Here is a 12846-nt window from a genome sequence, read left to right as displayed (position 1 = left end):
AAAAAGGTTAAAGTGTTAACAGTCCGTCAATTATATATTAAAAACGTCATAATTTTCATTAGAAATAATTAAGATATTTTTCTATTCCGTGAATCAAACCTCAATTCACGACCCTCCAGAAATAGGTTTGAAAATATAAGAATGGATCTTAATGTTTGCCGGAGACAATACTTTACCTAGCTAATAAATTAATCAATAAAATTTCAGATTACCTTACAGAGCATATTAATCGAAATTCTGTTACATTGCTTAAAAAAAGAACTATTGAATAGATAACTACCAGTAAAATCAAGAGCATACTGTTTGAGTGGCTCTTATCTTTGTTTCAATAATATGTTGGCCATTTCTCATTCTTTCTCTTCTCCTCCTTTCTCTCTTTCTTTCACCCTTATTCCACTTACTCATCATCTTCTTTTATTAAATATTATAATTATTATATAATTTCTTATACTATACTATTAAACGAGCAACTTCTGTTTATATGTTTGTATTTCACCGGATCTCGAAAACGACTCTAACGATTCTCACGAAATTCAGAACATAATATATATTATTATAATATAATATATTATACTATAAACATAATAAATATATTCGATTGCACAGGGATGAGAACCTGGGAAAACTTGCCCAGGGAGTGAGCGAGTTTGTGTGTGGGACTGTGTCAAAATTATGACTCAGCTGTTGAACGTTTGTAATCATTCAATCAGGTACTTAGTGCCGGTTGCAAAAAGCCGGGTTATTTTCAATCCTTATTAATTCCAGTAGATTCGTCTTCTTGAAATGGTCTTCTCTGATTTGGTTCACGTGAATTTAATCAGGATTAAAATTTAACCGGCTTTTGTGCAACTGGGCCTTTGTGAGGGAATTTTTGCATTCCTCTGGGAATTAATCTCAATTTACTGTGATTAGATAGAACATTTCTGTATGAAGGTTATTATAATTTCTTCTTTCGTAATAAAGTTTTTATGCTTATGTGAGTTCTTAATGACTCATATTGAATTTGTATTAGCATTTCTCACCTGCACACAGGATTTTCCTTGCAGGTGATTGGTTTCCTATATTTTTGCTGAAAGTTTTTATTTATATTTATTCATATATATTTATTATGAGAAAACAAATAATAGTTTTTGAGAGTAAATTATGATTCAACTGTGAATCATATCACAGTAAATTGTGGTTCAACTGAATCAACTAGAACAGGTGACATCAGATACTTGTGGATGAGAAAACTGCGTGAGCTCTACTACGGCAATCTGTGAATTTAGAATTCAATGAAAATCCCTGCACATAAAGATCGATTTTTGTTTGTACTATATTTTGCCGTCTTTATAAATTCTATCTTATAAAATTGAAATTGACAAATATAATCTGTTTAATCATATAGAATTTATAAGGACGGCAAAATATGAAACAAAAATCGATGTGTGTGTGCAGGGCTCAACAGTGATCTCATTGAATGTGAAATAATGTCCATATGCCAATAATAAAATCTTGTCCATATGCCTGGGTGGTTGCGATATTTGATTCATATATCATGTAGTACAAACAAGGAAGCAACTGTCATTTGTTATTAAAATATCGAGGCACCGAGCTTCGCTCGTTATTTTCATTTATTGATAAACAACACAATTCTCTAAAATGATCTTTTTTATATTTCACAGCTGGCTACACGTCATCTTATGAATTTCGGGGATGCGATATTTTGATTTTTCACATACTAACTTTTTTACTATCCACAGCTGTTTCAGCCAAGGATGAATATTATCCTTTTAATGTCGTCAGTGAGTTTTCTCAAGGATGAGACCTAGTGCAATCGAATCTTTATAACATAAACCTTCTATGTTCCAAATTTCTTGAAAATCGTTAGAGCCGTTTTCGAGATCCGTTAAACAGATATAAAAATAACCAGATATATAAATACAGAAATTGCTCGCTTAATATAACAGGATTAGTACAGATATGTAAACGATATAATAATGTTTTTATGAAGATCATGTGAAACATTGAAACTATTAGTGCAGTTTGTGTTTTCAATTTATTATTTTATGTTGAAAACTTTTCAAAGAAATGGAAACTTACTATAATGTCATTTTATGAAATAAGCTTCTATATTTGGTTTTGAATAAACATGATATACTTACTAACGTAATTATTGATAAAGTGAGTTTCATTTGTAAATGAATATAAATTAAGTTTATTGATGTTGTTGTAGAGAGCATTTGCAATAAATTTTAGTTATTCAATAACTGAGCTGTTTTATTTAATTTTACCCATAATCTATATAAATAAAAATCGAACCTCAAATTTTGACATTCAATAACTTTTAGTATTATCTTCATGTATAGAATTTTCTGAGGATTTAAATAAGAACTAAGAATGATAATTGAGTTCCAAAAACCCTATTACTCTTATTGACCAAGGTAATAAACCTTACATATTGACTAGCCTTCATAGGTACTGCTGTACTTGATTGTTGTTTATAATGTCGTTTTCACAGTAACATTTTGCATTGCGCACCTGGTGTAGATAAGGCTTACGATGTACAGTAAATACAATGGGCAACCTCATCCAAAAATATATATATATATATAAATTTCAATTTAAATACATTTTATTATTATATATCACACATGTAAACTTGAGAGTAGAAATATTTTTAAAGCTCATGTTAGTGACGACCGTTTCGTTGTGTGCTGCATCATCAAACTAAATTATGTTCAAACAGTAGACTCTCAAAATTTGAGGGTTGTGGTGGGGGAATTGAACTCAGCCATATAAATGAGTTTTAAAAATAAGGTAGCTATTATACTTTAAAGTTTACATTTGTGATAAATATTCAACAAGTAAAAAAATTATGGATATTCAATAAAGAGAAACAAAAATAATTTATTAAAATAGAAACAAATAAATAATATACAAGCATAAAATTGTGAACTGAACGAATCATACAATAATCAAGAATTATTTGAATCATACAAGGATTGAAATAAAAATCTGATGAAATTATTGGTATTTTACCAGTCCCTTCAACACTGAAAGTCGCGTTCAAAGAAAAGTTTAGTTTTTTCTAGTTCAAACCATTTAATCAAGTGTTTTAAAAAAATACTGAAAATATTACTGCGTGCTGTAACAAAATATGCGGCAAACCTAACACTATTTATAGCATTTTTGTTTCTTTTAACTGTAGAAGTGTGTGTGTGACCACCATTAGACAATACTCCTGCGTGACATTGTCTCTTATCTCAACCTTATTTAGTTCTATTGCTTACTCTCTCTCATTCTCTCTCTCCCCCTCACTCACCCTCTCTCTATCACTCCTGCGCCTTTCTATCACTCTCTCTCTGTCTCACACACACACTCATTCACTCTCTCACCCGGTTGTGTGCTAATGCTCTTCTTTCTTTAAAACCCCTCAGGGTTTTGTTATTATTCCATATAACAAACAGACATATTAGACATATTATCATCAACCTATTTTGAATTTGACTTTCCCATGCCTAGATTTGTAAATTTTTTTGTGTCAATAATATTCATTACTATCAACTCTTGCTTGTAATATTGTGAATTCTCCCATTCCACTGAGTAGGATTGTATAATATAGTTAATGTAGCATCGTACTGGAAGGTTGATGGTTGAATGTGAGAGAGGGCCGGCCGTGCAAAAAAACTAAAACTGCAATCCAAATGAATCCTCACTTCTTCACTTTCTCACTATAGGCCTATATCCCTCAGAAACACACTCTCTTGTAAAATACTCAATCCCCTACACTGAAATAATTTGACTCCTTCAAGTTATGCGCTCCCAACTTGATAATACCGCCCGTTATTTTCTCAATAATATTTGTTGAACGAGCGTTAGCAAGTTCTTACTTTTTACTCAAGTTCAAAGTTGTTGCCAGTCTGTGGGTTTGCTTGTTTGTTTGAATGCACTACAATAACTCTAGAAAGAGTTGATCGATCAGCTTCAAATTTTGAACACGCACTCTTCGAACCTTTTTACAGGTCAAGTTCGTTGAACAACAAAATATTTTACTCACTTCTTCGTCCTTTTTCAGGATATAAAAGTAACATTGAAAGTACTACATGAGACAAAATAACTTGCTTCTGAGTGTCTGCCTGACTATTATCTTTCAGTAGCATACACGTAATATTAATGATACAAATTGTGATGGCAGTTGCTATGTCGTTGGTATTATTAATTTGAATTTCGATTCTGAATAATTTACCCATACGGAGAAACCTATGAAGTTCTATGGATTCACGTAGGCCTACAGCGTAATATTAATAGGAAAACAGCTTGATGTTCCTTTTCCAAAGATAATTTGACAGTGAGCTCCACTGGGATTCCTATTCAAATTAAAAAAAAATTCTGTAGGTAGCTTCAAAATTTAGGTCTGCCATCTTCGTTCCGCCACATTGAATCAAACATTTTCTTTGGGAAGGTTTTAATATAAGATTCAAATAGAGAATTTCAAGAGACAATGAATGGTGGAAATCGCTCATCAATATATCAAACCGTTTCAAAGATATTCACATTTTAGTGTTGAAGTTTTTGGATATCTGTGATACAGAAATATTTAATAATAGTCAATAATCAAAATACTTTATTACATATTCTTCAAGAATAGCATTGTTGTCAAGAATAAAAAAAATATATAATTATATATACCGTATTTGAATTGTTTGTATTTACAATTATATATTTTGTTCACTGCCAGTCTGTGTCTCCTGTTTCAAGAAATTCACATAGTTCGTACATGGGTCTTCCTTTGAGAAACTCACTAAGTCTTTTTTTCAATGTCACACAATCCAGTCATACATAGCCTATCTGCCTGCCGAGTGACGTATTTATGAACATCTGTGCCTCTCTGGAGATTTAGTCGGCTAACATGGGTGATGACTTCCATGATGTAGATGTTGGTCACCGTCATGATGCCCAGATGACGGAAGGCATCTCGACATGTCTCTTTTTGTTTGAGACTTGCCAGTGTATTAAATACTATTAAATACTATATTCGACTAAACAACGAGTGACCCAAATGAAACGATTTAAAATATGAAAAAAGAAAAATGGGAATGCGAAAAATATTATAATATTTGGAACTCCATAACTTATCATTTAATTAACAGACATTTATGGGATTAGTAATTTTCTGGAAAACACTATTAATTGGCAATACTAATTTAGCAATATTGCACTAATAGTTTTAATTTTAGATGACTCTCTCCTGGATTATTGAAATCTGTGCTGGAGATTCCTCAGTGATTGCTGCATCATCTGAGAAAACCCCGTGAAAGTGAGCTCAGTTCGAAATTAACAGAATACTCAAGTATAGACATTTAGAAGAAAACAACCATTTCATTTAAATCGTTTAAATAATTAAATAAACCATTCCATTTAAATAATTTGTTCATTGAAATCGACCACATCAGTATTTACTCGTGAATTACCGGTAGTGTATTGTTAATGTATTAAGATTTGAGAAAATAATATAAGCATCTTATTGGTTTTTCTCTCAATGATTGTAATGTATGGCTTAATTGCTTTTATATAATTATACAAATATCACAGTTCATTACATTACAGTACAATTATCTTGTTTCACATTCCATTTCTAAGTAGAGCTCATAAGTATCGTAATCTTGCCATACAATTACCATACAATAATTGAAGTTGATTTCATTCAACTTTAGTGGCGCCATTTCATCATACTGCTAGGGAGGGGGAGGGGCAAAAACCAAGAGGTATGGGGGGGGGAGGAATACCCCCAAAGGATAGAGGGACCTGGGTTTTTCCCCATAAACGAAGATTTTTTATTCGAAGATGTTATTATATGCTTCATTTTTTCCAGTTTTATATAAATGTGGTTGAAGTTTCAATACAAACATATACATTATCACTTATTAAATTCAATCATGAAATATTTATTAGAAATATAGGTCTACAAAGAGGCCATGAAGTAGGAATACACTAAAACAGATTTCTTAAAAATCATGGAAAAAGATAAATTTTTCTTTTACAATGACAATTTCAACAATTTCATTGAGGGATCATATTTTTATTGGAAAATAACTTTTAGTGGAAAACTAAAGATACATCAAGCTGTTCCCATAATTCTCCTCAACAACTCTACATACATTTTTGATTGTCTGATTGTGCCATATTTATTTATTTTTATTTATTTATACAATATGACAATTTCCACTGAGTCTAACAAGACCCATAGTGGTACAAAACAAAATAGCACTGTACATCAATAAACTATACGGTAAGTATTAATGTAAAACTAAAAGTATAATAGATGAGCACAGTAAAAATTAATATAGATTACTACAAAAACAAGATAGAAATAGAAAAATGAGGAGGGAAAAAAAGAAAAAAAAAAGTCATGCAGTTTGTGAACCCATGCAAAAAGCATTATCCACATTTCATAAGTAAGTAATTATAAAAAAAAGGAATACAATTTCTCCTCATATGGTACTGTCCTAAATGTAAAGTTAAAATAGCCAACCTGATCAAAGAAAATAAACATGAATCTATCAAAGTTGAAAAAACTAAAAATGAGAAAATAGAAAATGAGACTCTCTCGGAAATACTCTATGTTATCGGAAAGATTAGCGGAAATCTCGCAACACTAACAGGAAAAGTTAGAGTGCTTGAAGTGGGTAATGTAAACAAAACCCCATAGCCTACATTTCATTGCAGAATGACAAAAAACAAGAGCAGTTGCCCTTAAATTTGACTCAACAAGATTTGTTGCAAAATTTGACACCTTCTTTGTAGTGATAAGAATAATGACAATTCAGTTGTTGAAATACATGACCTAATTCAAATTAATTTCGATGAAATTCAAAATGGACAAAAGACAAATAGTCTAGCAGCAAACTGTGATAATATCTGTGATAATTTAAATGTGAATTTATGTGATAACTTTTATGTAAATGACTGTGAGATTGTTAGAGGTCAGAAGGTGAAGGACAGCTCTATGCTGAAGTGGTCGTTGCATCAGGTAAAAGAGCAAAAGAAATTCAAAAAAATCCAAACAATAAAGAACCAAGGAGCAAAGAAAATAAAACTTCAAATGCAAAGCCCCTGATGGTTGGTTCAAACAATATACAGCAAGACACAGAATTAATATCAGGTTTCACTGGGGATAAGAGAGCATGGTATCATCTTGGAAAGGTGAAAGGAGGTACTTCTGTTGATACTGTTGACAATTTTTTAAAAACCACTTTTCCAGGGTTGAGATTTGTTCTTGAAAGTCTGGAAAGTAAGAGTACAGCATACTGCAGTTTCAAGTTGGGTGTGGACTTTGAACAAAAGGAGCTTATTTTAGATCACACAAAATGGCCCAAATATGTGACAGTGAGACGTTTTTTATTGAAACACCCCTAAAGGGAAATATGGAAATAGATTGGAATAGTATCCAGGGTATAGGCCAGATGACCAAATTGACTGTTATAGCCTTGAATATTCAGTGCATTAGGACAAAGATGGACCTTCTTGAAATGTTCTTTGAAGAAATACTCCCAGAATTTTTTTGTGTAAAGAAGAAGCTGAGTTTTATGAAACTATTCTGAATCTCAATATGGCAAGCGCTTACTTCAGGCAGTTGCAAAAAAATGGCGGGTCAGCTATATACGTGAGGAACAACATTAGATTCAATCCTTTGGTAAACTTGGATGAATTCTGTAGTGAGTTGATACTGGAAGTGGCAGCTGTGGATTTGTTGGACTATTCAATAATAGTTGTTTCAGTCTATCGTTCACCAGATAGTGATTTCAAGCAGTTTCTGCAGCATTTTGAGATATGCCTTGTGAATTTATGTAAGAGGAATAAAAAAATTGTAGTTTGTGGCGACTTCAATGTTCATCTCGAATGTAAAACAAGGGAGAGTTTAAATTAATTTTACTTGCTTACTTAGGAGCTTTGGGCTTTTCATAACACATCAAACCCCAACCAGAGGAGATGCCTGCTTAGACGTGATAGCAACAAATTTAGACTTGTGGGAACACAAGACAAATTAATGTTGTTCAACCAATGATTTCTGACCACAGTGCAGTAGTTTTTGAAGTAATTGGACAGCAAAACATACATATAGTCAAGAGGAAACATGGACAAACAACTACTTGTTTCACAAGAGAATTGTCAGCGATGACCGCATAACCCAATTTAAAAAGAACTTGAAAAACTGAATTGGGGCTCAATATTTGAAAATAGTAGTCCTGAATCGCACATTGATTCTAACATACATCAACAAATTCAATGATATGTTCCCCAAACTATAACCAAAGCTCCAAAGACATATACGAAACAAACTATTCTCAGAGATAAGTCATGGTTCAATGAAAGTCTACAGGTCTACAGAGTAATGTAGTTCTAATGCATTCCCACTACAAAGCAGCAAATGCACCTGAGGAGAGAAACATTTTCTTCAAAGCATACTCTAACCTGAACAAAGCTTACCGGAAAGCAGTAAATGTTGCTAAGAAAAAGTCTATTGAGGAAAGAATAAAGTCAGCATCAAATCAATAAACAGTCATCGACCCAAAAGACCAGGAGTTAAACCACCACTGGATCCTGACAAGTTTAATGATTTTTTCATCACCACAGTTGAAAACATTGTTGCTAGTTTACCGGCTGTAAACATCAATCATCCTACTCCAAATCTCAGAGCAACCACTACCAGGTTAGACAAATGGAAGGAAATAAGCCATGTACAGATTATAAAAATGGTGAATAGCTTCAAGAGTTCAAGAGCTCAAGATGTCCATGGAATATCTTGTTCAGTTCCTAAAAAGACAATTGAGAATATTGCTGAGCCCATGGCAGAGGCAATAAACAACTGCTTAAGAAAGGGGAGATTTCCAGATATACTGAAATTGTCTAAAACTATTCCAATTTATAAAAAAGGGGATACAGTACAAATCAACCCTCAAACTTTAGACCAGTGTCAATTCCTCCAACAATGTCAAAGGTTATCGAAACTATTATGAAGCTGCAGCTTGTGGATTACTTCGACACACATTATCTGTTCTCCAGCTCACAGCATGGCTTCAGAAGCGGCCGATCAACAACTAGCGCACTGATATCAGTGTCAGAAAGAGTTCAAGAAGTCTTTGAATCAGGTGAATGCCTTGCTCTTACTCTATTTGACCTGAGCAAGGCATTCGACTGTGTCCCACACAAAATTTTAATTGAGAAATTGGAGCACTATGGAATTGGTGGTGCAGTGCTGAGTACCCTCAGTGACTACCTTAAGGATAGGAGGCAAGTAGTCTCTATAGGAGGAGCAACATCAGAAGTGAAAGCAAACTGTCACGGCGTGCCACAGGGTTCTGTGCTGGGCCCTCTGCTGTTTATCATACTCATGAACGACTTTACACCACAAGATGGCTCAGTACTATTTGCAGACGATACTGCAATCAGATACATATCCAGAGGTAAAACTATCAATCAGACAATGGATATAAGCAGATCTCGAACATGTGAGGCAAGGCAATGGTTCAACAATCACAGGCTGAAATTGAATGAAGACAAAACCCAGGTATTAGTCTGTACAAAGAAAAATGATATTAGACATACAGACAATGCCCCAGTGAAATTACTCGGTTTCTGGATTGACAGCAAATGATGTTGGAGTGTTGGAAGTAATGTCTCCATTAAATTGAGGAACATTGTCTCTGCAAACTACCTGCTTACAGTATATCACGCACTGTTCCATACACATGTCACATATGGCCTCCTAATGTGGGGACACACTCCATATTGCAAGGATGTGCTACTGATTCAAAAAAAGCTCTGAGAATAATGACGTTCTCCAATTATTTGGAACATTGCAGGCCGCTGTTCAGAAAGCTTCAAATAATGACTGTTTACAGCCAATATATTTTCGTTGCATTGATGCATGTGAGGAAGAATAATGAACAAATGAAAAGGAGAAATGAGGTCCACAACTACAATACATGGTCAGCAGGGAACCTGGAAATTCCACGAACTCGATTGACAAGCAATCAGAAGAGCTTCCAGATAGCGGCATTGAAGATCTTTCCCACCGATGTTCAGGGAATGGAACTGGTACTCAATCTGGTACTTTAAATAGGCATATCAAAACACATACAGGAGGAGAAACACCTTTCAGTTGTGAGTATTGTGACTATAAATGTACTCAATCTGGTCATTTGAAGGAACATATCAGAACGCATACAGGAGAAAGACCTTTCAGTTGTGAGTTATGTGACTATAAATGTGCTGGATCAAGTGCTTTGATGAAACATATCAAAACTCATACAGGAGAAACACCTTTCAGCTGCGAGTATTGTGACTATAAATGTGCTCAATCAAGTGATTTGAAATCACATATCAGAACACATACAGGAGAAACACCTTTCAGCTGCGAGTATTGTGACTATAAATGTGCTCAATCTGGTACTTTAAATAGGCATATCAAAACACATACAGGAGGAGAAACACCTTTCAGCTGCGAGTATTGTGATTATAAATGTGCTCAATCTGGTCATTTGAAGGTACATATCAGAACACATACAGGAGAAAAACCTTTCAGTTGTGAGCTATGTGACTATAAATGTGCTCAATCAAGTGCTTTGATGAATCATATCAAAACTCATACAGGAGAAACACCTTTCAGCTGCAAGTATTGTGACTATAAATGTGCTCGATCAAGTAATTTGAAAAGACATATAAGAACACATTGTAAAGGAGAAACAACTACTAGCTGAAAATTTCTGACTTTACGTGTGCTCATTCAAATTCATTTTACTGTGTTCCCAGTAAGGGGGTCACTAATAACAGGACAAGTGTGTTGAACATGTGTGTGCACACAAATGTCGTCCATACATTGTCGTGTCATCACAGCTAAAGGCTTTAAACAAGATTTTTTGAGGTTCTGAGTAAGTATCGGCTCACACCTCCCCCTCCTCTATTTAAATTTCCAGGGTCGCCCTGGGCTGGCATCTGTGGAGGGGCGGAGTGGGGGATGCTGCTCACAGTGTGGTGTGTGCCGGCGGGTGGTTGGGGACGGCTGGGCTCCTCGCGGTGTTGGGTGTCCTCCACATACACCACGGTTGTCATCTCACAACACTGAAATTCTCTCTTTTCTAAGGGTACAACCACACTGAAAGCGGAGCGTGGCGTGGCGTTGAGGAGCGTCGTGAACAATATGTTAAGTAATGAGCTAAAACACACTGCAAGCGTCTACTCGCAGAGCGGAGCGGAGCGTCAAATTTTGGAGCAAGCTGGTTTGTTTTTTGAAGCGTCAAAGCGCGAGTTGCATACTGATGTACATACTAGTAGTCTACTCTTGTACATAATAATACACTTGTTCTACTACATTTTCTATTACCATCTAGTACACTAGTATATTAAATTTAATGTTTGCCCAAATTCCCCTGTAATGTGTATTATTTGCTTATTCAAAAGAGAACATTCATCTATTGCACTTTGAATTCAAATGTAAGGCTATTCTAATCCATTTAATTCAATTTTTTATGAAATATAGTGCTATCTATTACAATGAAAATGACACTCATGTAATAGCATTGGTAGATAAAATAATAAAGTAGTCCTTGTGCTATTTTTCTTCCAAATTTATAGGTGACAAAGTCCTTTTTATACAATTTTAGTCCAAAATAAACATGAAAACTATGAATTTTGAATTTAGATGGCTTTAATTAATAAATTTACTACAAATATATATATATATAGATTTATTATGAAATAAATTTGGAACCACTGAAGAAACATAAACTTTTAAACTTTGTAATTAATTTTTAATTAAAAGGCTTTCTTCAGCAGATATTGGATTCCTCTAATAATTGAGAAGGTTGTTTCCAAAAGGTTACTAGCCTACAGTATATCCGTTTGGTGAAAAATTTCAGGGTATGATTAATTCCTCTCAACAATTAGTAGTAATAATATTTATTTTGATCATATGTTCAAACGAATCGGCATGAATTGTTATTGTCATTTAAATATTCACTTGTATTATATCATGACTACTAAAATTAATAAAAATAAAAAACTAATTTGAAATTTTTGGATATAGTACTTTTTGGAATAAAACTAGATGGATATAGTACATTTTAAAACATAAGAGAATCATTATTGAGAAGAGGGCTCGTTTGAAAAGCTAGCAATCTGTGTTAGCTTAAAACATTGGACCAAATTTATTCTTCATTAAAAATATATTCAAATATACCGCTCAAGGTTCTCATCTCTATTAATAACTTTAAGTTTTCTAAGTGAAAATATTAGTAAATATTCCCTCAAAACATATTTTCCTCATAAAATTGAGGTTGTTAATAGTGATGAAAAACTCAATGAAACTTTTCAGTTTCTCATGGATAAAAAATTCAAATAATCTATTATCTCGTATGTAGAAAAATAAAATCGATTGACCACTTTTTAAAAATATTATCATGGTATTTTATTATTGCACTCTAATTTCATGACAGATACAGTAGAAATAATGTGAAAATGTTGAATGCAAACAATATCAATGAATATTATTCAAAATTTAAAAAAGATCCTCATTCATAACATCTATATCATCTGAATTATTATTGCCTGGCACTTCTTGAGCAGATAGACAATCTCTGAAAAATTGATGATCTTGCCAGTTTATACCCAATTTCTGCAAGAGCGTTTTTACGTCCTTAATCTTGTCAACAGACATGTGATTGCATTTCTTCACTTGTCGAAGTGGCAAAGTAACTTTTGAAACATTTTTGAACTTACTTTTTAAAATAGAATGCTCAGTACCTGCGCCTTCTGTGTAGAACTGCCTAACGTTCACTTGTGATGGATTCTTGAATTTAAATGTAA

The 12846-nt window shown here is 33.5% G+C and overlaps 1 protein-coding gene across 1 annotated transcript; it reads left to right on the top strand.

Moving 5' to 3' along the window:
• The first annotated feature begins 9968 nt into the window (after positions 1–9968).
• On the top strand, positions 9969–12394 carry LOC120350315 (gastrula zinc finger protein XlCGF49.1-like). The gene has a single exon (XM_039422977.1). It carries the CDS (start codon positions 9969–9971, stop codon positions 10740–10742), a length of 774 nt encoding a protein of 257 aa, XP_039278911.1. The 3' UTR covers positions 10743–12394.
• Positions 12395–12846: the final 452 nt, after the last annotated feature.

This window comes from Nilaparvata lugens, chromosome 3, assembly GCF_014356525.2.
Source record: "Nilaparvata lugens isolate BPH chromosome 3, ASM1435652v1, whole genome shotgun sequence".
NCBI lineage: Eukaryota > Metazoa > Arthropoda > Insecta > Hemiptera > Delphacidae > Nilaparvata > Nilaparvata lugens.
The sequence above is the reverse complement of the archived record's forward strand: the minus strand, read 5'-3'. Positions and strand labels throughout refer to the sequence as shown.

Bases quoted from the DNA above. Each gene is read 5' to 3' on its own strand.
- LOC120350315 (XM_039422977.1), top strand. From the start codon at position 9,969: ATGGTCAGCAGGGAACCTGGAAATTCCACGAACTCGATTGACAAGCAA.